This window comes from Nematostella vectensis, chromosome 12, assembly GCF_932526225.1.
Source record: "Nematostella vectensis chromosome 12, jaNemVect1.1, whole genome shotgun sequence".
In the NCBI taxonomy this organism is placed as follows: domain Eukaryota; kingdom Metazoa; phylum Cnidaria; class Anthozoa; order Actiniaria; family Edwardsiidae; genus Nematostella; species Nematostella vectensis.
In genome coordinates, this window is record NC_064045.1 from 6,862,609 (window position 1) to 6,886,090 (window position 23,482).

Here is a 23,482-nt window from a genome sequence, read left to right on the forward strand (position 1 = left end):
TCTTTTTCTATGCTTCTCTACAAGATTTTTACCAAGCTTGGACAGCAAGACAAGTTTCCATCATGTTTGGTTTCTGTGTTTTACTTCCCAAGTCGCAGAAAGACCCATATTAACGTCTGTATTTTAGATAAATCCGAGCAGGACTCACTGTCCTCATCCGACATGTTGTACAAATTGTGAGACTTTTGTGGGACATTGAGATTGCACTTCGCTGGCTTCTATTTGCTGCTTTCTGATTGGATATTCGTGCGCGCGTCAGATCTATGAATTGATGAAGAGTTTAGAGATACCACGATGGCTAGTAATACTGGACTTACCTATTGACGAAGGGTTTAGAGATGCCACGATAGCTAGTAGAGTCCAGGCTTTCCAGTAAAGGTTAGCAATAGCCAGTTTAGGGGGCACGTAGCCTGCGGGCAGCTGAATCTCATTGGGGTAGTGGTAGGCACAGAGGTTCAACACAGCGTCTAGCAGCTCTAGGCGATTCACACTCAGGGATGTCACACCTGTTGTAGAGAAAGTAACAAGAGTTGTACGATAGTGAGTTGTTGTTCTTGTTCTCGGTTTGTTGTTGCTGCCATACAAGCCGGACAATTTATAGGGACAATTTACAGGGTTCCACTGTGCTTTTAGGTGCGTACCTGATTTGAGTGAAGCAGCCCTCCTTGTCAGCCTGTCTGCAATATCCAGGGCTTCGGGTGCAGTTACAGGCAGTTCAGCAGATAGTCCAATAATCACCACTCTCATCAGTGTATCCTCTTGCACAGGGACATCACTAGCCAGAGAGTACAGCAGGCTGAAAATATACGAGGACGAGGAAGTTTGTATAGCCAGAGAGTACAGCAGGCTGGAAATATACAAGGACGAGGAAGTTTGTATAGCCAGAGGGTAGAGAAGGCTGAAAATATACAAGGACGAGGAAGTTTGTAAAGCCAGAGGGTACAGAAGGCTGAAAATATACAAGGACGAGGAAGTTTGTATAGCCAGAGGGTACAGAAGGCTGAAAATATACAAGGGCGAGGACGTTTGTATAGCCAGAGAGTACAACAGGCTGGAAATATAAAAAGACGAGGAAGTTTGTATAGCCAGAGAGTACAACAGGCTGGAAATATACAAGGACGAGGAAGTTTGTATAGCCAGAGAGTACAGCAGGCTGGAAATATACAAGGACGAGGAAGTTTGTATAGCCAGAGAGTACAGCAGGCTGGAAATATAAAAAGACGAGGAAGTTTGTATAGCCAGAGAGTACAGCAGGCTGGAAATATAAAAAGACGAGGAAGTTTGTATAGCTAGAGAGTACAGCAGGCTGGAAATATACAAGGACGAGGAAGTTTGTATAGCCAGAGAGTACAGCAGGCTGGAAATATACAAGGACGAGGAAGTTTGTATAGCCAGAGAGTACAGCAGGCTGGAAATATACAAGGACGAGGAAGTTTGTATAGCTAGAGAGTACAGCAGGCTGGAAATATACAAGGACGAGGATGTTTGTATAGCCAGAGAGTACAACAGGCTGGAAATATACAAGGACGAGGAAGTTTGTATAGCCAGAGAGTACAGCAGGCTGGAAATATACAAGGACGAGGAAGTTTGTATAGCCAGAGAGTACAACAGGCTGAAAATATACAAGGATGAGGAAGTTTGTATTGCCAGAGAGTACAGCAGGCTGGAAATATACAAGGACGAGGAAGTTTGTATTGCCAGAGAGTACAGCAGGCTGAAAATATACAAGGATGAGGAAGTTTGTATTGCCAGAGAGTACAGCAGGCTGGAAATATACAAGGACGAGGAAGTTTGTATTGCCAGAGAGTACAACAGGCTGGAAATATACAAGGACGAGGATGTTTGTATAGCCAGAGAGTACAGCAGGCTGGAAATATACAAGGACGAGGAAGTTTGTATTGCCAGAGAGTACAGCAGGCTGGAAATATACAAGGACGAGGAAGTTTGTATAGCCAGAGAGTACAGCAGGCTGGAAATATACAAGGACAAGGAAGTTTGTATAGCCAGAGAGTACAGCAGGCTGGAAATATACAAGGACGAGGAAGTTTGTATTGCCAGAGAGTACAGCAGGCTGGAAATATACAAGGACGAGGAAGTTTGTATTGCCAGAGAGTACAACAGGCTGGAAATATACAAGGACGAGGATGTTTGTATAGCCAGAGAGTACAGCAGGCTGGAAATATACAAGGACGAGGAAGTTTGTATAGCCAGAGAGTACAGCAGGCTGGAAATATAAAAAGACGAGGAAGTTTGTATAGCCAGAGAGTACAGCAGGCTGGAAATATAAAAAGACGAGGAAGTTTGTATAGCTAGAGAGTACAGCAGGCTGGAAATATACAAGGACGAGGAAGTTTGTATAGCCAGAGAGTACAGCAGGCTGGAAATATACAAGGACGAGGAAGTTTGTATAGCCAGAGAGTACAGCAGGCTGGAAATATACAAGGACGAGGAAGTTTGTATAGCTAGAGAGTACAGCAGGCTGGAAATATACAAGGACGAGGATGTTTGTATAGCCAGAGAGTACAACAGGCTGGAAATATACAAGGACGAGGAAGTTTGTATAGCCAGAGAGTACAGCAGGCTGGAAATATACAAGGACGAGGAAGTTTGTATAGCCAGAGAGTACAACAGGCTGAAAATATACAAGGATGAGGAAGTTTGTATTGCCAGAGAGTACAGCAGGCTGGAAATATACAAGGACGAGGAAGTTTGTATTGCCAGAGAGTACAGCAGGCTGAAAATATACAAGGATGAGGAAGTTTGTATTGCCAGAGAGTACAGCAGGCTGGAAATATACAAGGACGAGGAAGTTTGTATTGCCAGAGAGTACAACAGGCTGGAAATATACAAGGACGAGGAAGTTTGTATAGCCAGAGAGTACAGCAGGCTGGAAATATACAAGGACGAGGAAGTTTGTATTGCCAGAGAGTACAGCAGGCTGGAAATATACAAGGACGAGGAAGTTTGTATAGCCAGAGAGTACAGCAGGCTGGAAATATACAAGGACAAGGAAGTTTGTATAGCCAGAGAGTACAGCAGGCTGGAAATATACAAGGACGAGGAAGTTTGTATTGCCAGAGAGTACAGCAGGCTGGAAATATACAAGGACGAGGAAGTTTGTATTGCCAGAGAGTACAACAGGCTGGAAATATACAAGGACGAGGATGTTTGTATAGCCAGAGAGTACGGCAGGCTGGAAATATACAAGGACGAGGAAGTTTGTATTGCCAGAGAGTACAGCAGGCTGGAAATATACAAGGACGAGGAAGTTTGTATAGCCAGAGAGTACAGCAGGCTGGAAATATACAAGGACAAGGAAGTTTGTATAGCCAGAGAGTACAGCAGGCTGGAAATATACAAGGACGAGGAAGTTTGTATTGCCAGAGAGTACAGCAGGCTGGAAATATACAAGGACGAGGAAGTTTGTATTGCCAGAGAGTACAGCAGGCTGGAAATATACAAGGACGAGGAAGTTTGTATAGCTAAGAGTATTGATCCTACCCTACATGTTAAGTCCAAGATGCGAAACTTACCTTCTTGTTAAGTGTAAGAACTACTTTATGCGAATCCAACCTTCCAAGAACTACTTAAGATAATATTTCTTACCCTTTGTCAGCTTCAGAGGGCCAATTGTCCTTTCCGCTGTAATTTTCAACTGGTTCAAGGAACAGAACTTTCTGCAGGCTGTAGAATAAACAATCAAACTTGAGGACTTATTTGGGCACATTAGCAACAGTTAATTCCTCGTCGTTAAGCTGGAGGTCCCATTTCTTATCGTGATTCTGTAACCTTGGGGTGAAGTAAAAAAATGCTGGGGTCCATGGTCAGTGGGCCATGATACCACAAGAGAGTGAGGCTTTTCTATTTCTGGAAAATTGAGATTACCCTGTATCGAACCGGGGTCACACTACTCGATAAACAGAGCCCTCAGCATCAAGTTACCCCACCCTTACCATGCATTGTACTCTTTGGCAGTGAGGTTGAACATTTTCGGGACAACTGTATGAAGCCACCACACAGCATCTCTCTGAATTGTTGACACGTTCTTCTGGAATTGATGAAGCACCGAGAGGTCTGGAAGACAAGAAATACACTCAGGGCCGTAGCGGGATGTGGTGCACTGGGGGCATGTGGTCTTATAAGCAAATGAGCAGTAGGGGGTTTTCTTAATCTCTTGTGCCCCCTCTCCCCAGTATTTTGAGTCCTGCTACAGCTCTGAAACTGTTGGGGCACAATACAATGTCACACAGCAGGAAATGTGGTTACAGTATAAGAAAAAAATTAAACTCTTGAAGCAGCGAGAGATCTGGGAGATTCAATATACGTCACAAGGAAGGAATGCTGTCACATAATTCAAAGAAAAAAAAACTGTTGAAGCACCCAGAGTTCTGAATGTTATTTATGTTGGTGGCAGATCATCATTAGATGTTTACAAATTGACCTAAAAATAAGCAGACCTTTTTTGTCTCCTCTTGCAAAGGCGGCAGCCACATCCTTCACTGCAGGTGTGACTGACAACATTGTTGTCATGGCAATGAGATCTGTTAGTGATATAAGCATTCTCTCCTACGAAAAAAAAATCAAAATTAATTTGAATGATATATACTGTATATATGTTTTGTAGCATAAAAGGAATGCACAGTAGCAAACAATTCCACTGTTGTTATTGTTCCTCTTTATACTCCATTTGCCATAATGGCAAATGGCGAACGGCAGTTCAAAGACCCAATGGCGCTTATAAATAAACTCCAGCGATGCAAGAGCTATACATATACTGATAGGTTTATAATGGCCAAATGTGGGTTTCCGACCCCCTCACCATCACCCTTGGTATGCCCCTGGGTACCCTGGAAAGTGGATTTTTTGGATTTGCTTACCTTAAGAGGGGAATCCAGATCTTTAAACTGGCTTTCAGTTCGTTCAGACATGAAGCCACGGCACAGCACAACACAGTTCACTTCGTATCGCAAAGAACGCATCACCTCTCTCAGCAAGGCCCTGCACGCTCTCAAATAGTCATCCCTGTTCATATTTAGCATAATATGAAGATGGTAAGCCATAACACTTAGCATGCTCTCAAATAGTAATCCCTGCTCATATTTAGCATAATATGAAGATGGTAAGCCATAACACTTAGCTCTCAAATAGTAATCCCTGCTCATATACAGCATAGTATAAAGATGGTAAGCCATAAAACTTTGTTATCAAATAGTCATCCCTGTTCATATATAGCATAGTAGAAAGATAATAAGCCATAACACTTAGCTCTCAAATAGTCATCCCTGTTCATATATAGCATAGTAAAAAGATAATAAGCCATAACACTTAGCTCTCAAATAGTCATCCCTGTTCATATAAAGCATAGTATAAAGATTTTAAGCCATGCTCTCAAATAGTTCCCTGTTCATATATAGCATAGTATAAAGATGGTAAGCCATAACAATTAGCATGCTCTCAAATTGTTATCCCTGTTCATACATAACGAAAGTATAAAATGGTAAGTCTCACTCTCAAATATTCATCTCTGCTCATTTATATCATAGAATAAAGATAGCAAGTTGTAACACTTAGCTTACAGGTGTTCAAGGATATTTATCAAGTTATATAACAGCATTTTTATCAAGTTATATAACAGCATTTTTATCAAGTTATATAACAGCATTTTTATCAAGTTATATAACAGCATTTTTATCAAGTTATATAACAGCATTTTTATCAAGTTATATAACAGCATTTTTATCAAGTAATATAACAGCATTTTTATCAAGTTATATAACAGCACACTATGCAGTAGTTTTACTATACACAGTGGCCATATGCCAGACAGTCGGGAAAGGTCCTCAATGGACTAAATGCCTGAGCGTTCAATTTATTCAAATAAGCCAGTAAATTGTCAGCCTGGTGAGTTCAAATTATCCTATATAATATGTTTAGAAATAGAGCAAGCGATTCTGGATTGAGCTTTATCGGAATTGACTGTTTTTCCTTGCTTGTATACACTATAATATCATTATTTTAGTGAACCTTGGATTTTATTGCTACTGTACAACTCTAAAATAACAGTCAAGAAAGGTTTATAGTGTTTACAAGCAAGAAAAAACATCCAATTCCAACAAAAAAGCTCAATTTAGATTGGATTGCCCTTTCTAAACAAATACTTTGAACTCACAAGGTTGAAAATTTACCGTGATATTTGAGCAAATCGAGAGCTGTCTACATTTAGCAGCATATTATAGAAAATCCCCAAGTGCAACTAAAATTACAAATTTCATAGTATATATAGACAACAGAAAACATTCAACATCAACTCTAGATTGCCTTGCCCTTTCTCAACAAATATAGAATACTTTGAACTCACTAGGTCGACAATTTGCTGGGTTATTTGAATAAATTAAGAACTTTCAGCATTTAGTCTATCGAGGACCTTTCCCGACTGTCTGGCATATAGGTAGCCACTGCTTTTATTATATATACTCAGGATTTCATAGATGTACCTATTGGCGAGAAGGTCCTGGAACACCATTGCCAGCAGCTGTAACAAAAAGACACAATGATTGTTGTGTGCTTCCCAGATTCCCAATCGTTTTAGGGATTTAAAAAATAGACCAAAAAATACTCCTATTCACAGTTCCTTGCACATCTTGAAAGGTGCCTGTTACTGTAAGTCCTTGTTTTTTAGGCAGCCATTGGCAATTCACATGCGTTTCACAGTCAACAAAGCATAACTCTGTAGTGCCTATTCCACTTCTCACTCCAGCTACGATCCCCTGTTCCGATGTGAGCTAAGTTGGTTCATGTCCCCTTGTAAACACCCATCCCTTACAGTGCCTAGTCAACTTCGTCTCGTATTAAAACAAGAATTCGGTTATCCCTCATGATGATGCAAAAACTTCACTCTTGGTACTGTATGTAAGTTCATGACTTTAAATTTTGTGCAGGAAGTGTTCTACCTTAGCAACAGTATCTGGCTTATGAAGGTACATCATCCCGAGCAAAGACATGTTGTTGGGGTTCCTGGTAGTTGATAGCTCGTTGTAGATCACATGCTTCAACACTGTACCAAGATTCTCTGTATGCTGACCGATCAGCTCTCTTAAAGATACAACAGTAAAAATTCAATGGTCAGAACTTCATAAGAAGCCAATCGGCATGGTTGTGAGGGTAAAGGCAGAGAACACTAGGCATGAAATCTTACAGCTTTGTATTTTACCCTCAAGGTACTGCACCAGTGATATGAATGAGAAAACCAATCCAGAATACCAGGGATGGACAAGAATTGTAAGAAATTGTGGTTTCTTTATTATATTTTTGCATTGCCTACATCAGGTTTTTCTGTCATGTATCCTAGACAGCCTTTATTTGTATAAGAGGCCATATTGTTTACTATTCACAAGCTGCATTTTGTGAGTTGATTGACAAAACGTTGTCGCCGACCGGCTTCGCTATCATACAACAAGCCCGCATGTAGGCATGGGTAAAAACCACTGAAGTGCCTAGCTGCTTATATTAGCCACCGTGCCTAAGCCTGAAGTTATGCGATGGCTAATATATGCAGTAGGCCTCAGTGGTTTTTACCCCTGCTTACATTGTGGGCTTGTGGCATACTCGCAAAGCCGGTTGGCGACAACGTTTTGTCAATCGACTGTATACAGAGAGATAGATACACAAGTCAAAATCTTGATATAGCACAATATCAAATTCTGTAACTCATACAGTAGCTGGAAAGGTGCTTTTTTCTTTAACAAAAAGATGGTAAAACCAGAGCTTCTCCACAATGTCCTCAGACAAACACTGATTACATTTTGTGTATAAAGTTTAGTCATAGGGTTAGTCATTAAGCACAGTTTCATATGTGATACCATCAGCCCATGAAAAATAACTTTATTTTAGACGGTTATTCTATGATTTCCCCGCACATGATTTGTTTCCAAATTTTGAAAGAGAACAATAACATACTGTATGTGTGGCTGAATAGACTGCTTAAGAAAACGTCTGCACAATGGCTTTTATGATTTTTTACCTGATACATGTGACATAGTGATTGGCAAGTGGCTTGGTCTTGAGTCTCATCCGGATGAGGTTACTGATCACTTCAACATCCTCGTGACTATGGCTGTTACAGTTTTGAGCCAGAGACATCAAGAGCTCTTGAGCGGGTCTGGTAAGCTGACGAGAGATAAATATGCTCATATTATCAGGATTTGGGTTTTGCACTTACACGCTTGAGGCCACAGTTTTACTTGAAGTGTCCTCAAATGCTGTCCTGTATAGTCGGTGATTATTTTAAAATCTTAGTCTATAATACAGTATAGTTATTGCAATAAACCAAATTGGGCTGTAATTTGAACTAAATTAAATTACTATTTAATTGTTCAACAAATTGGAAGTCTTGACATATAATTTCCATCAGCACAGCTATTGAAATAGATACTGTATTGATATTGCTATAATATCTAATACATACCTTCGGATTCTGAAGCCAGACTTCGATACGCTGTGATACCAGTAGCCGGACTTGGCTGTAGCCACAAGTTGCCGTCAGTACCCTCAGAAGATTCCTGGGAATGCTGTCAACTGGTGTCCGTCTGCTCAGCTGGTCATGAACCAGCTCCATGATGTATGAGCTGATGTTTTGCTCAACAGAGGTAGCCAGGAATCTACATCACAACAACAACAATTTAAAACACCTTACATTAATATTTTCTTGACACCAAAAAAGGTAGTAGGGAAGTATTGGTAGTGTCATAGTTGTAAGAGTCTTTCATTGTATCTTATTGAAGTTATCACTGGGATAAGTATACAGTACCTTGGGGTCTCTATGATAAGTATACAGTACATTAGGATCACTGGGATAAGTTTACAGTACCTTGGATCACTGGGATAAGTACAGTATACAGTAACTTGGGATCACTGGGATAAGTATACAATACCTTGGGATCACTGGGATAAGTTTACAATAACTTGGGATCACTGGGGGATAAGTATACAGTACCTTGGGGTCATTGGGATAAGTATACAGTACCTTGGGATCACTGGGATAAGTATACAGTACCTTGGGATCACTGGGATAAGTATACAGTACCTTGAGATCACTGGGATAAGTACACAATACCTTGGGATCACTGGGATAAGTATACAGTACCTTGGGGTCATTGGGATAAGTATACAGTACCTTGGGGTCATTGGGATAAGTATACAGTACCTTGGGATCACTTGAATAAGTATACAGTACCTTGGGATCACTGGGATAAGTATACAGTACCTTGGGATCACTGGGATAAGTATACAATACCTTGGGGTCACTGGGATAAGTATACAATACCTTGGGGTCATTGGGATAAGTATACAGTTCCTTGGGATCACTTGAATAAGTATACAGTACCTTGGGATCACTGGGATACTGTAAGTATACAATACCTTGGGGTCATTGGGATAAGTATATAGTACCTTGGGGTCATTGGGATAAGTATACAGTACCTTGGGGTCATTGGGATAAGTATACAGTACCTTAGGATCACTGGGATAAGTATAAAGTACCTTGAGATCACTGGGATAAGTACACAATACCTGATAAGAATACATTATGTACCTTGGGATCACTGGGATACTGTAAGTACACAATACCTGATAAGAATACATTATGTACCTTGGGATCACTGGGATAAGTACACAATACCTGATAAGAATACATTATGTACCTTGGGATCACTGGGATAAGTACACAATACCTGATAAGAATACATTATGTACCTTGGGATCACTGGGATTATGTCATCCTCCAGACTTGATGACATTTCCACTTCCTCCAAGAGTTCTTCATCCTCTTTTCCTGCAGTTGGTGTTATCACAGAAGTACTCACTGAAAATAGTTATATTTCAAAGCAATAAGACACTGTTTTACATAACAGCTATAGGCACATACAGTATCTGTCAACCAAACTTGGACAGAAATCTTGTGAAATCGGGTGAAATATAGTAAATATGTGAAAATACCCAAGAGAGGATGAATACAGAGAATGCATTCTAACAAACATTAGGCTTGTGATGAAGTCCAAAATCTTGTGACTCCCGCCTATTGTGGGTGAGTTGACATGTAGGCATCACATTTCATTTCACTCTGTAAACTTTACAGGGTACATAATTCATACACACAAATTTGGTATACAGTATACAGTATTTTTTGTAATGGTCAATTACACATGACAATTCTGCAAAATTCTCTTCAATTTTCACAGTGTGTTTATTTTTATAAATTTTCAATTCAGAAGGTACATATAAATATGTGCAATAATTTGTTCTAATTACCAGGTTGCTGCGAAATGGGTGTGGCAGCAGCAGTCTCTACTGCCCCGCCCTTACTACCTGGGTCACTCCCCTGGCGAGTGATCCCCCTGGGCGTGGTCTTAGTACCAAATGCTGTCAGGATGTTATCCACAAATGATTGACAAGCCTCATTGTCCACCCACACCCTGTCGCCGAGGGAGTCTTCAATGTAGACTTTGACAAAAGACTCTGGCCACTCATCCTCTTCTTGGTAGATGTAGAGGAGTATGTTGGCTGCCATCACAGGGACAAGTGCTGCTGTGGTTTTGTTGGTCTTGATGTTGATGGAGATGTCTCTCTTTAGGATTGAGGTCAAAGCCTGGAATAATAATATAGGTAGTACTGTATATTGTAGCATAACCCAATAATTCTTGGCACACCAAAATCTGGTGGGTCGACTCTAGTTAACAAAAATGACCATTTGGGTATTTTACCTCAATAATCCTTGGTGCACCAAACAAATCTGGCTTATGCTTGGCCAAGTACAACAGATTCAAGTAGGCTATGGGGTCTGGTTTATTGCGGTTTGCCTTCAGAGATCTCACTGAGCCGAGTAGTAACCCTTGTACTCTTAGTCTATCTCCATTACTTTCAGCTTCCAACACTTGGCGCTCCAAGTCAGAAGGGTTCACTAAGAAAAATGGAATTGAAATTAAAACTCTTCTCAACCCCTCCCATGGGTTTTAGGGAAACATGAGTATTTACAGTGTTTTTGAGGGGTGTTGCCAAATTATTTTCTGAAAACATGGGAACTGACTATCCATTTCATGGGGAACAAAAGTTATTTCAAAGGAACTTTGAAATTGAATAAACATCCTTTGTATATTGGCCAAGCTTCCTTGTGTGAACATAGGTGGCACATGTGCTGTTCCATGATTACATGTCTGTGCTATAAAAAATCTGGTTATTATTTGAAAAAGATACCTGAAAATTCAGATTAAGGACAATAGACAAAATTTCCGCGAAATTCAGCCAATTTCAGTTGTATTACTTTCTGTTTGTACTATACCATCAGTAGATGTGAGATGAGAAGGGGAAGACTGGGTGCTAGTGCCAGGCCTCTTACCATCAATAAGTGTGAGATGAGAAGGGGAAGACTGGGTGCTAGTGCCAGGCCTCTGACCATTAATAGGTGTGAGATGAGAAGGGGAAGACTGGGTGCTAGTGCCAGGCCTCTTACCATCAATAGGTGTGAGATGAGAAGGGGAAGACTGGGTGCTAGTGCCAGGCCTCTTGCTCTCTAGCTCCCCCGGCTTGGATGAAAGAGGGGAGTATGGGGGAGAGGCAAGTAGTTTTGGCCTCTTGGCAGTGGGTGTTAGAGGGCTTGTTGACTCCCTCTTGCGCTCAGCGATGACAGTCACTGCTGGTTTCTTGGGTGGAACAGGCTGCGGCAGCTTTGGGGGCTGCAGTGGCTTAAGTTCTGTCTCTGGAGGCCGAGATCCTTTTGGACCTGTAATGCATAATACAGGAAAGCACCCATTTAATATCTGTTTGCCTTCTTTCTGAATTAGTGGTGGCTACGGTATACAGTCAGCTCTGAGCCCTATAGTAAAAACCCTAAATTTATCATGGAAACACTTTCAACCATTGATGGCTTTTTATACACATTTACAATTGTATGAAAGGCACTGTTGTGAGTTTCATGGGTACATTATAACTTTCAATACTGTTCATTAATTTTTTGTTTTCCTAAATAATTTGTGCACAGCAAATGACCAAATAGATTTATGGATACAGTCAACTCTCTGCTAACAACCACATATTTAATGTCCTAAATATGTCCAATATGAGAACATTGACTTCAGAAAAAGTTGATTTTTTTTAAATTTCCAAAAAAGAAATAAATATGAAATATCTCACTCACCAAGCGCTATAAAGTCACCAGTTGGCAAATGACCTGCAATAAACAGAAATTCTTAGTTAATTAGTAGCAGAGTATCCTTTGAGGCTCAAGAGCAAACATAAGAGCAAAAGAGAAAAGAGAACAAGATACAGGGCTTTCATTAACTTTCAGAGTAGGCGGTGGAGATTGATAAGTAGGGGGTGGAAGTTATTTTATCTTTTTAGTTCAAAAAAACTAAAGTCAACTTTTTAAATAAATAGCCAGTGCACTGTGGAAAATAGCTGGTGCTTCCGCTGACCACCGGGGCCTCATGAAACCCCTGAGATACATACTGTAAGTTTGATGTTGTTTTTCCTGCTAGCTTATCCAGCAGTGTTTGAGTTAGGCTTAGCACATGGCTCTTTTGACCGAGTGACTGGGTCATACAAGATTTTCCTATATAAGGTTGCATCCAAGAATACATGTATCGTAACCTGCTGTGGTTTATAGATAACATATAATAGGTTAGATCATAGTCTCTGAAATAAGAATGCTAAAGCTGGTTTTGCTTTTTGCCAAGATCCATGCTTCAAAATCCGAGACTTTTGTTAAATTTCAGAATCCAAGCCCGAGACTTTTGTCAAATTTCAGAATCCAAGCCTGTGCTTTCCGATAAAACTGCGAGACTATATGTGAAATTGTTCATGAGAATCGTTTCTCTGGTAATGGAAATATATAAGTGGGGTCTGATCACCAATTTCCTAGATAAACTTTGAGGCTTAAAACTCAAACCCACGGCCATAGTAATAATATAAAACATATCGCGCGTTTTGACAAAATTTCGGGACCCTGAGATCGCGTTTAAAACTCTTAGACCGTGGTAGAATAGAAACGATACTCCGAGACCCTTAAAATTGAAAAATAAAACGAGACTCCGAGACTTGCGTAAAAAACGCGAGATTCCGAGACTTTGCAAAAATTTAACGAGACTTTCGAAATTTCTTGGTACCCATCGCTACCTCTAATAAGTAAGTAGAAGAAGGGATAAAAAATAGAACAAGACACGAGCAATGCATATTAACTTATTCAATAATTTACAGTCACAGAGTCACAGCTCTTGGTTCACTTTATAACTAAAACGTTTTTGCCATTTCGTTTTTGCATGCTCACAAAAAAAATATATCAGCAATAATCAAAGTGCAAATACTGACTGGTTTAGTAGATATCAGTAAAGTAATTTGTGGTGTGATGAGCGAGCCACTGACAGCGTTTAAAAGATCATAAATGTTGACCATTTTCTTACTTTTTGCGCTGGTTTTGGGCCTTCTAGGAGGCCCGCCGGATCCTCTATTCATGTCGTCGCTAGGTTTTTATTTACAATCTGGAAGAAAACTCAACTCTGCTCACAATCAAAGTCACTAAGTGTGATTGCTCGAACCGCCATCTTGGATTTTACCTAGCAACCAGTCCCTAGCAGCCATAATGACATACAGGGAGCCTGAGTCGGGCTTTTTTCAATGATGTGATGGCCGCCTTAGCAAGTACAGTTGAAGCTCTCGTAAGCGACCACCTTGGGAACTGAAAATTGTGGTCGTTAACGGAGCTGGTCTCTTACGAGAGCTTCGACTGTATTTCGATTTTTTTTATCTGCGCGCACATGCTTAGCAAGCGCAATTGCTTGCAAGGGGTAGAAATGGGAGTAGAAGGGATGGGAAAACATGGGGCTCTTGCATCCGATCCTGTATTTATTTTTGCGAAAAATAAGTCCGCTTATTATAACTATTTACGAGATAGCTAGAGCATTCGATAACAGAGCCCAAGCATGCCTGCTTATAATCATTTCCAACCGTCTCCCTCGTGCCGAACTGCAACGGTAATAGACTGTGCTAGCGTCCCGTCTTGGCCCGACTGGTGCCAATGCGTGTATGCTAGTGTGCTTCTAAAGTTCACATTTATGTATACATACTCGCAAGGATAGTTTGGCTATCCGACGGAGTTTTAGACTAGCAAAGGTCGCATGCGTGATCCGCACAATTGGCATCACGCTAGCCCGGTCGCAGCTCTAGATCCCACATGGATCTGAGCTGTGGTTTAAAGCACTTCGTTCGAGTCGAAGTCGCCCTGCAGTTTTTTTGCCGATGAAGTTTAACTGAGGCAAACCGGCTATGCCATGCTGACGAGCCCTAATAAGGACGAAACAGCTGTCCATGGTTGCCGAACTGCACGGGTAATAGACTGTGCTAGCGTCCCGTCTTGGCCCGACTGGTGCCAATGTGTGTATGCTAGTGTGCTTCTAAAGCTCTCCCTCCCCTACCCACCCTATTCCTTCACTTTTCTCAAGGTCCATCTCTAAATCAACTTGTCTCCAAAATTTCTTTGCGTCAGATTTCATTGGCAGCGGTAAAATGAGCAACTAAAATAACGTTTGAAGAAAAAGTAGGTCGAAGTAGGACCACACTTTTTTCCAAAACCACTATTTTTAAATTGCAACCACCCCTGTCCATAAGAGAAATATATAGAGGCAGGGACTCCCGTCATGTTGAACTCCCGCCATTGTATTATATATTGGTGTCCCCCTCCCCCCCCCCTTCGGGTCCCCCTCCCCTCCGTACCCCCCTCGTAAATCATAATACTTGTCCTGAAATATGAATCAGTCGAAACTACTCAGTTTTGCAATACACTTTTCCTTTATTTCTTTACTGAAATTGCAAGTATGACAAGAATTCGTGTGCTTTATGCTTGGACCTTATTTCTTAACTCTTATTACTTTTATTACTCTTATTATTTCCTTTCTCATTTACTTCATCTACAAATATGACTTCTAAGAAGTGCTCAGATGTGGTGTTTTTTTTGGGGGGAGGGGAGGGGGGTCTAGAAGCACCCGTACCCTCCCCACCCTAGCACCCGATACCAGCCTAACACCCGGTACCAGCCTAACACCCGATACCAGCCTAACACCCGATACCAACCTAACACCCGATACCAGCCTAACACCCGATACCAGCCTAACACCCGATACCAGCCTAACACCCGATACCAGCCTAACACCCGATACCAGCCTAACACCCGATACCAGCCTAACAACCGATACCAGCCTAGCACCCGATACCAGCCTAACACCCGATACCAGCCTAACACCCGATACCAGCCTAGCACCCGATACCAGCCTAACACCCGATACCAGCCTAACACCCGATACCAGCCTAACAACCGATACCAGCCTAGCACCCGATACCAGCCTAACACCCGATACCAGCCTAATACCCGATACCAGCCTAGCACCCGATACCAGCCTAACACCCGATACCAGCCTAACACCCGATACCAGCCTAACACCCAATACCAGCCTAACACCCGATACCAGCCTAACACCCGATACCACCCTAACACCCGATACCAGCCTAACACCCGATACCAGCCTAAAACTGGGCGTTCCTTGCGGATTTCCTGTCAAAACCCGAGCCTCTCTTGTCTCATTACCAGCTAAAAATCCCTCAAACACAAGGGACTAAGTTTTACTACAAATTACCAAATGCTACGTCTGTCCAATCAGCAAACTTCCCTGGTCCAAGTTATTACTGAGTTTATCATAAGTCAATTCATCACGATGAATTTCAATTCATCCTATAACATATAACTAAAACAGCTCAGCTATATTTTTAAAGTATCAAATAATACAGGGGAAGTTGTATTTTGAAAAAGTGATGCAAGCTGTGAATATTCAAAATAAAAACAAAATAACTTTTTTTTCAGACGAAAGTCGGACCTGCGGACTTTAAACATTTTAAAAGCTCACTCTCACGAATGAGTATTGCGTTCGTTATCGGCAGTCGGCATGTATACTGACTTGATCATGTCGCGATGATAATTTACTGTACGCTATGCAAATACCAAATTTCAGATTTCTTTAACGACAAAAAGGCGGCAGTAAATGCGTTGTCAGAAAAAAAAGACGTGCGGTATACATTAGCATTTAAGTTATTTGAGTGGCCATTCCAAAAAACATGGGAAATCAGAATTAATTAATTAACACCTCCCCTTTTCAATAAAAGAAAAAAAGGCAAAGGACCCCCGGCTTACTAGAGCTTTTACTGTAGCCGTTTCCCTGAGAGGCCTCTCTTCTCTTTATTTCGCTGGGCTAGAGAAAAGAGGCCTCTGCTAGCAGGGAAGGTAGCCGTAAACGTGTGGCGGTTATCCTGTTGGAACCATCATCATCCTTGCCTTTTTATAAGAGTATCTAAGTCCTCTCCAAGTGTCCCAATTTATGCCTTTTAAACGAGCACAAGTACCACCTACGTTGTAGAGGCCATTCAAGTTCGCGAAGTGGCATCTTAAAGAAATGTAATATCATTATAAATATTCATCAGTCAATCTATCAATCAATTCTTTATTTGGCACCTTTTATCGTTACAAATCATTTTTCATTCATTCATTATCAGAATATTAGGTGCACAGCCTCGCCCCTACTGGTCATTTCTTTATATTTTCTTTAAATACTGGGGGGCACGTGTGCCCCCAGTACCCCACCTCCTCCTACTGCCCTGGCGCGTAAGGTATATATTCTTGTATGTTTATTTTTAGGGATGAACTATGTATAAGTCCTTATATAAAGGCGCAAAACTCACCCCATAAACCACCACCCACTTTTGACGGTGTTAGCACATTTAGCACTGTCATCCCGATCAATTGTTGCAAAGGCAATTCCATTATGCGCTTTAAGGGAGTCCCCGGCATCTCCTAGAGAGAAATCCATATATTAATTTAAGAGGGGCACTGGAACGATTGAAGAATTAAGCACTAATTACAGGGGTGGATCCAGTATTTTCCGAAGAGGGGGTAAAGCATCACCCCCTCCCCCCCACCCCTTCTGGGTCCGCTACTGAACTAGTAAAAATAAATAGTTGATAAACTCCAGCTTTAGATGTACGATTTAGTATGTGTTCCACCCCGAGTCCTTCCTTCTCCTAGGCGCGCGTTTCACATAGTTGTTCTTACCTGCACTATAGCCAAAAAATATAAGTCTGTAGTTTGCTGCTTCGGTATCCACATAGAAGCCGCTGTACTCAGCGTACCGCATATTCCCGTCCCAGTCCTCTAACTCCACGCGGAGCTCCATCGGCTCTTGATAGGACAGTTGATGAATCTTTTCAAGACCCATCCAGAACTCGCCTGACAGGTTACCAAAACCAGTTTTGTAGGTGGCCCAGTCTCTTTTAAAGTCGACGCTACCATCAAGACGTCTTTGAAATACCAGCCAACCCTTAGGTATTGACTTGTCGATTTGGCAATACACTTGCATTGACTAAAAACACAGCAAAGAAAAACCGTTTATTTACTGACGCAGGAACATGCCCCACCCCCACCCCCAGTCTGTCAATTCGTCTTGCCTGAACTCCCGTCGATTTATTGTAGTATTCGATGTCGTAGATTCCACTTGAAAATCCCTTTAGAGCGTAGTATTGGCAGTTCATTTCTGAAAGAGCAGATGGTCACATGTTTAAAAGTTTTCTATTTATTGGAGTCTGTTTATCTTGTGCCAAAGGACATCAAGCACGGGGTCGTGATTCAGGGTTTCCACTTCACACCACTATATACGAATGGGGGGGTGCACATTACAAAAAAATAATGGGGGCACAGCCACGCCCCTACTGGCCATTTCCTAATTATTTGTGAAAATATTGGGGGGGGGGAGGCACATGTCCCCAGTGCCCCATCCCCTGCTACGGCCCTGCTTACCACTGCATTTGTAGGGGCTAACCGGGTAGTACATTGCTGAAACACACGTGCAGTTGTAACCTCCCTTCGTATTGTTACACGTGGTCTTTGCCTGGCACTTGTGGCTCCCAGATGCACATTCGTCAATATCTGTCACGCAACAGCAATTATCAGACGTGGTCGTATTTGCCAGCTAGCCTTCCTTATATACCACCCATGTCACACAAGCCACACTCTTCAATGAGTGAGTCACAAGAAACGTATTACCTTTTACCTCCTCCAATGTGTAACACCACGCGAGGCACACTAATATAAATCCAGCTCACGTCTCATCTTCACATCCGACGCATGAGGCGTGACGCAATAGTCACACAAAATACCTTACCCTCCACCTGCCACACACTGCACCTGACGCGTGACCAAATAGTCACACAACACACCCATACGTGGGGCCTAAAGACCAAGCAAAGACTGCACAACATTAATGTAAAGTCGGTGCTCCTCTACAGTTCTAAGTGCTAGTCCGTTGTTAAGGCAGACATGGATAATATCAGTGTCTTCCACAACGGGTGACTGAGGAAGATTTGCCGTATCCGAAGATCTGTACCACAAAATCGATTCAAACAACATCATCCAAGAAACAAAACGCCGACGTCTGTTCTCAGGATCGAGCAGGATCGAATCCCAAAAACATAAACTCGGTGCACCCCAATTGGGAAGCGAAAGCCTGGACAGCCCAAAACAACTTGACGAAGAACGGTTGAGACTGAGCTACAAGAGATGGGGATGACCTGGGAAGAGCTTTTTCCAAAAATGGCTTCACCCGTGCCGCGGTCTTATTTACCAATACTAAGCCTCATTGAGCGGCACTTAGCCATTAGCGAAGATTGTCTTTTAAGTACGAGACAACAAAGTCAGAGACACACACCTTACCTTCGATCCCAATGTCACACAACATGCGTGACCCCAATAGTCACGCAACACACCTTACCTTCTATCCCAATGTCCCACAACATGCGTGACCCAAAAAGTCAAACATCACGCCTTACCTTTAATCTCCGTGTCACACAGCACCCGTCACCCCAATAGTCAGGTCACTCTGCCCACCATGCCTTTCATCTCCATGTCACACAACACGCGTGATCCCAAAAGTCACGCAACACACCTCACCTTTCATCCCCATGTCACACGCCACGCGTGACCCCAATAGTCACCCTGCACATCATGCCTTTAATCTCCATGTCACACACCCCGCGTGATTCAAATAGTCACACAACACAACTTACCTTTCATCTCCATGTCACACACCACGCGTGACGCGTTTCCCGTGTTGTTGACATCCATCCAGTACCAGCCTGTTGTCGAGCTTTCATCGCTTAATTTTATCTCCTCGCAGCTGGCTCCAGGTAGCTCCTTGATGGATCCAAGTGCAACTAAAATGGAGAAAAAAGTTTTTGTCTGTCATTTCTATGATTTATTTTCATAATTAGGAATACAAGGGAATGTTCCGTTTGTTACTGCATGAATCAAATAATGTATTTACACTGAATTAGTTTAGATAATTTTTACTTTGCTTAGAGTAAGTGAGTTCCGTGTTTTACGACACTACTCTGAATAAAGGCCAAACCTTTTTTTCTTATCTTAACTAAACAACCACAAGACCCAAAGTAAAGAATGTGACATGACGAGGGAACGTACAATAGAGAAAACGTTTAGGCCCGTAATATGAAACATTATCGAAAACTTGATTAAAGTAAAAAGAACTAAAATAATGACGAATTATCTCGCTTAGCTGATGTCTTCCATAAACGATCTTTTCTGCCGAGGCGATTAGAAAACGCCGAAACTTTTTTATTTCCCATGAATTTCCGAAAAATATCTTGAAATTTCGAAGATCATGACTTTCTCGAGGCTAAGAAAATCGTTCTTCAGGTTCTAGCTTTGAGAATTCGTGAAAACTGAATTTAGTAAAATATTAAACATATTATCATATTACCATATTAAACATCAAAAACATTGCAGACGATAAAAGAAAAAAAATCCTCGAAGAAGTTTCCTTGCCGTCTCATCTTGTTCTTGAGGATCAACCCCTTTTTTATACGAAAACATGAAATCGGAAAATAATTTTCGTAGAAATCTGGTCGGTCTGCATAACCATAAAAGGGACTTCTGCTGGTGTAATTTTTCTCTTGGTCGGATAACAAGTTATTCATTAATTAAATATTCCCGTCAGTGCATTATGTCGGCCCATCCCTGTTTGTGAAGGAGCGGTTCGTTCGTAACTTGAGTTTTTGAGTTCCTTAGAAACCAGCAAAGAACATAAAAAACTTCTCAGTTCCACTTTAGGTTCTTACTATATCTTAAACAGGCAATAATCTCTCCTGTTGTTGTTTTAGGTATATCTTGCTCTGATTCAAGAATAGAAAAGGGCATTTAAATTTAGTTTTTAGATAAAAGTTTCGCTTTATGAGGAGCCGATATTTGAGTAAGATATCTAAAATAAGTACCTTTGTTATCCCGCCGCATATACCAGCCGCTATCATAGTCCACCAGATCGTCCGGTCTCGCCTCCTTTGTCCGATTATTCAGCTCACAAGTCATGGTGTCGTAAAGATAGTTGATGCTCTGGCAGCGCTGATCGTTTTCACAGTCTGCGTAGCACTGCATTCGGTTGCTGCCAGTAACTTGGCGGATGATATGATTGACAAGTCGTTTGCCAGAAAGTGTTCCTTCTACTGATGAAGATATCTGGCAAACGTCGCCAGCTTCAGCGAGGAATTTAAGACTTGCAAAAACGAAAAAATTTACCATAAAAATCATGTTTTCTTCCTTGTGTCAAGCTAATACGTAGTTGACACCGACGATCATCCGGGGAAGCTGGCTATCGGCGCAACGTACTCGGGATATAATTCTTTCGCTCTAATGCGTTCGTCTTTTGACGTTTGTGAAGATGAATTATTGATGTCTAAAATTGTTTTTACTTCTTTTAAAAAATTGTTTATCATGATAAAATATGGATGATTTCATCCCGTAACAATCTGTTATTATTGCATTATTCTGTGAACTCTCCACAATAATTTCCAACTGTTGGACCGCGATGCTTTGATTGACAGCGCCTTTCGAAGAGGTGGAATGATTGAAAACCGCTGGAACCAGAAGTATAGACAGTTCTGATCATTAACCATTCATTTCTAATGCGTTGACATTGTACGTTCTGTCAAATGCTGTATTTGGCTTACAGCAAGGAAACGACAAAAATGTATATCATTAAATCACAATAGATAATATGAAGGTTATGTTATAGAACTTGTTATCTTTTGGCATTTAGAATGAGTCGAAACTACTCAGTTGTTGCAAGGCACTTGTTCGTTTTTTCTCCACCGTAACTACAAGTATAATATCGCATGCTGTGTGCATCTTTATTTCTTTCCTGCATCTGTAAGTATGATAAGAATTCGTCTGCTTTACGCTTCTTTGTTTCTTTACTTTAACAACAAGAAACAGGCGCCTACCCAGGGGGATGGGCAGTGCGTAATTTCCCATTGAACGATCATCAAATACTATCCTTTTCCCATATGATACATAAAATTTCGAACCCCCTTCAGTAAAACCTGGGGTACGCGCCTGTAAAATACATCTAAAATACCCTGATACGTTCCTGGTCATTACTGCGATGAATATTGATGATAAACGTTTTTCTTCTTTGTACGTTTATAATGTACCTAAATCCCTCCAAAATGTAGTCAAAATGCAAAAACTAATTCCCATTATCTTTTTAAACATATTTCCAACAAGCAATCTATTTGTGTCCGTGTTTAGGCACACTTCGTGAACAAGCCCGCACTGCAAATTTTCAAAACGCTTTTATTCTTCTAAATTAGTGGCGAGATCAAAGAACTTCTATTATATTGTAAAATTATTTTACAGTGCTTCATTCCCACCAAAAAAGTTGGTATTTTTCTTTATCTAAAAATGTTTCTATCTATTGTAAAATAATGCTATACCAAGCTGTGTGCGCTCTAAAATACGAGCATTTTCATCACAGCGCGAGAATAATTTATGCAGGTGCGCTAGATTATGGCAGCACAAAATTTAAAATTTTGCACCGAAAACGTGAGTGGACAGCAAATAACTAGTTTAACAATCTCTTAACATCCTGTCTTGTTACCCTTGCAAAAACAGTTTTATTCCAGCCGACTGAGGCTCAGAGATCAGCAATTTTACAGGAGGCTTATCATTTGTGACCGCTAGCGTGGCAGTGTTCTAATTATAATTGCAAATTCGAGCCCGGGGGTGGGAGGAGCTTTCCCTTTTATAGCGGAACCTCGTGTTTAACTTTCAAACTACGCGAACAAGAGTTTGACTCACCTTCAAATAAACTTGAATTTTCTCGCTGGTAATAACGCCAACAACGTACACCTTTTGCTGTTCATTACCAGGAAATATACATTCATTTGCGGCAATATACGATCAATAACGCGAATATACATTCATTTTCGTCAAAAAACACTCATTTGCGTGTACACAAATTTCATTAGCGATATTTACATCGCCAGTAACATTCAATCGCAAAAATCGACAGTCATTCGCGCCTTTCGTCGTTCAAAGGCGAAAAATATACTTTCATCTGCGTTTTCGTTCGACCATTAACAAAAAATCGATAAACAATTAGGCAAATTGACAGTCAACTGTGTGCAACACATATTTATTAACATCTTTATAACAAAGAGTGAAATTCAATAGCATTTATAGACAGTCATTCACGCGAATATGACCTACATTACTGGGTTTATACAAGCATTTGCGCGTTCTTTACATTCAATAACGAAAAATATATTTCAATAACGGTGAGTCATGTTAAAGTTCTACATAGAGCATTTCGATGCACTTTGCATTAGCCCTCGATCACCTCACCATTCAGACATCGTGGTAAATATGTTTGCATGAATCGGTACCACTGAGCGCATTTAGCAGGTGTTATAGTACCAATATTGCGCTGCAAGGCTTGCAAAAGCAAAAGCGTACGGAAAACTCCCAATGCAAGGCCTTGGTCTCTAGCCGCACCCCTATCTCCCATCTGGGCTTGTACTTCTGGCCTTGAGATGTCAGCTTTTATAGCCGCTTTAAGAGAGTTTATTGCCTGCTCCACAATTTTCAAAAAGGGGCTGTAGGGTGGTAGCATTTTCAGCTCTGTATTGGGCCCGGGTATCGCAGGGTTGCAATGTGGTGGCGCTCCATCGTAAATAAATATCACCATCTCGAGGGTCGAGGTTAAGTCTAGCCTGCGTAAGAAAGTCGCCCTAAGTCTACAAAGACCGAATGAACCAGTTGCCGTAATCTACTCTCTTCTGTAGAACGTCAGGTCTGTTCCTTTCCGCTGGGAGGGGCCTTGCCAGCTTTACACGGAACAACATGCCATCTAGCGTTCTCGCTACCGTGCGGTCGTGAATCCTTGGTTTCAAGGGCAGTCGCCTTCTTATTTCTTGGTTGATACGGCTGAGAGTAAGAAGGCAGTTGTCGTTGATGATATCGTTTAGGCAGTCTCTCATCTCGTCATCTACTCACGTTTTTTCTTCCACCTCGTGGTCTTTCTTCAATTCTCCCTTCTCGTATGTATCTAGC

At 41.3% G+C, this 23,482-nt stretch overlaps 2 protein-coding genes across 3 annotated transcripts in view; both read right to left on the minus strand.

Annotated features, from left to right (window-relative positions):
• Positions 1–13,998, minus strand: part of LOC5510129 (integrator complex subunit 1) — a 66,186-nt gene extending 52,188 nt beyond the window's left edge. For both annotated transcript variants that reach the window (XR_007305219.1, XM_048719740.1), the window contains exons 1-16: positions 13,449–13,998; positions 12,188–12,220; positions 11,504–11,773; positions 10,758–10,954; positions 10,306–10,642; positions 9,751–9,859; positions 8,465–8,657; positions 8,021–8,166; positions 6,951–7,092; positions 6,495–6,532; positions 4,878–5,022; positions 4,458–4,566; positions 3,954–4,074; positions 3,607–3,684; positions 642–796; positions 318–506 (exon numbers count right to left, since the gene is read on the minus strand). Coding sequence is in view for 1 of the 2 variants with exons in the window: in XM_048719740.1 (XP_048575697.1) it covers positions 318–506; positions 642–796; positions 3,607–3,684; positions 3,954–4,074; positions 4,458–4,566; positions 4,878–5,022; positions 6,495–6,532; positions 6,951–7,092; positions 8,021–8,166; positions 8,465–8,657; positions 9,751–9,859; positions 10,306–10,642; positions 10,758–10,954; positions 11,504–11,773; positions 12,188–12,220; positions 13,449–13,500 (2,314 nt within the window). In the remaining variant the exon portion in view is untranslated. The remainder of the gene's footprint in view (positions 1–317; positions 507–641; positions 797–3,606; positions 3,685–3,953; positions 4,075–4,457; positions 4,567–4,877; positions 5,023–6,494; positions 6,533–6,950; positions 7,093–8,020; positions 8,167–8,464; positions 8,658–9,750; positions 9,860–10,305; positions 10,643–10,757; positions 10,955–11,503; positions 11,774–12,187; positions 12,221–13,448) is intronic.
• An 815-nt stretch (positions 13,999–14,813) lies between these two features.
• Positions 14,814–21,574, minus strand: LOC5510114 (microfibril-associated glycoprotein 4). The gene is made up of 7 exons (XM_048719743.1): positions 20,368–21,574; positions 19,147–19,293; positions 17,882–18,010; positions 17,533–17,618; positions 17,141–17,447; positions 16,771–16,882; positions 14,814–16,475 (listed from the first exon to the last, which is right to left on the minus strand). Exons 1-7 carry the CDS (start codon positions 20,678–20,680, stop codon positions 16,337–16,339), a joined length of 1,233 nt encoding a protein of 410 aa, XP_048575700.1. The 5' UTR covers positions 20,681–21,574; the 3' UTR covers positions 14,814–16,336.
• Positions 21,575–23,482: the final 1,908 nt, after the last annotated feature.

Coding starts and splice junctions, on each gene's coding strand:
- LOC5510114 (XM_048719743.1), bottom strand. CDS start 20,680: ATGATTTTTATGGTAAATTTTTTCGTTTTTGCAAGTCTTAAATTCCTC. Junction 16,883..17,140: donor ATTTTTTGGCTATAGTGCAG/GTAAGAACAACT, acceptor ATTTCTCTCTAG/GAGATGCCGGGGACTCCCTT. Junction 16,476..16,770: donor AGTGGGTGGTGGTTTATGGG/GTGAGTTTTGCG, acceptor CATTTCTTTAAG/ATGCCACTTCGCGAACTTGA.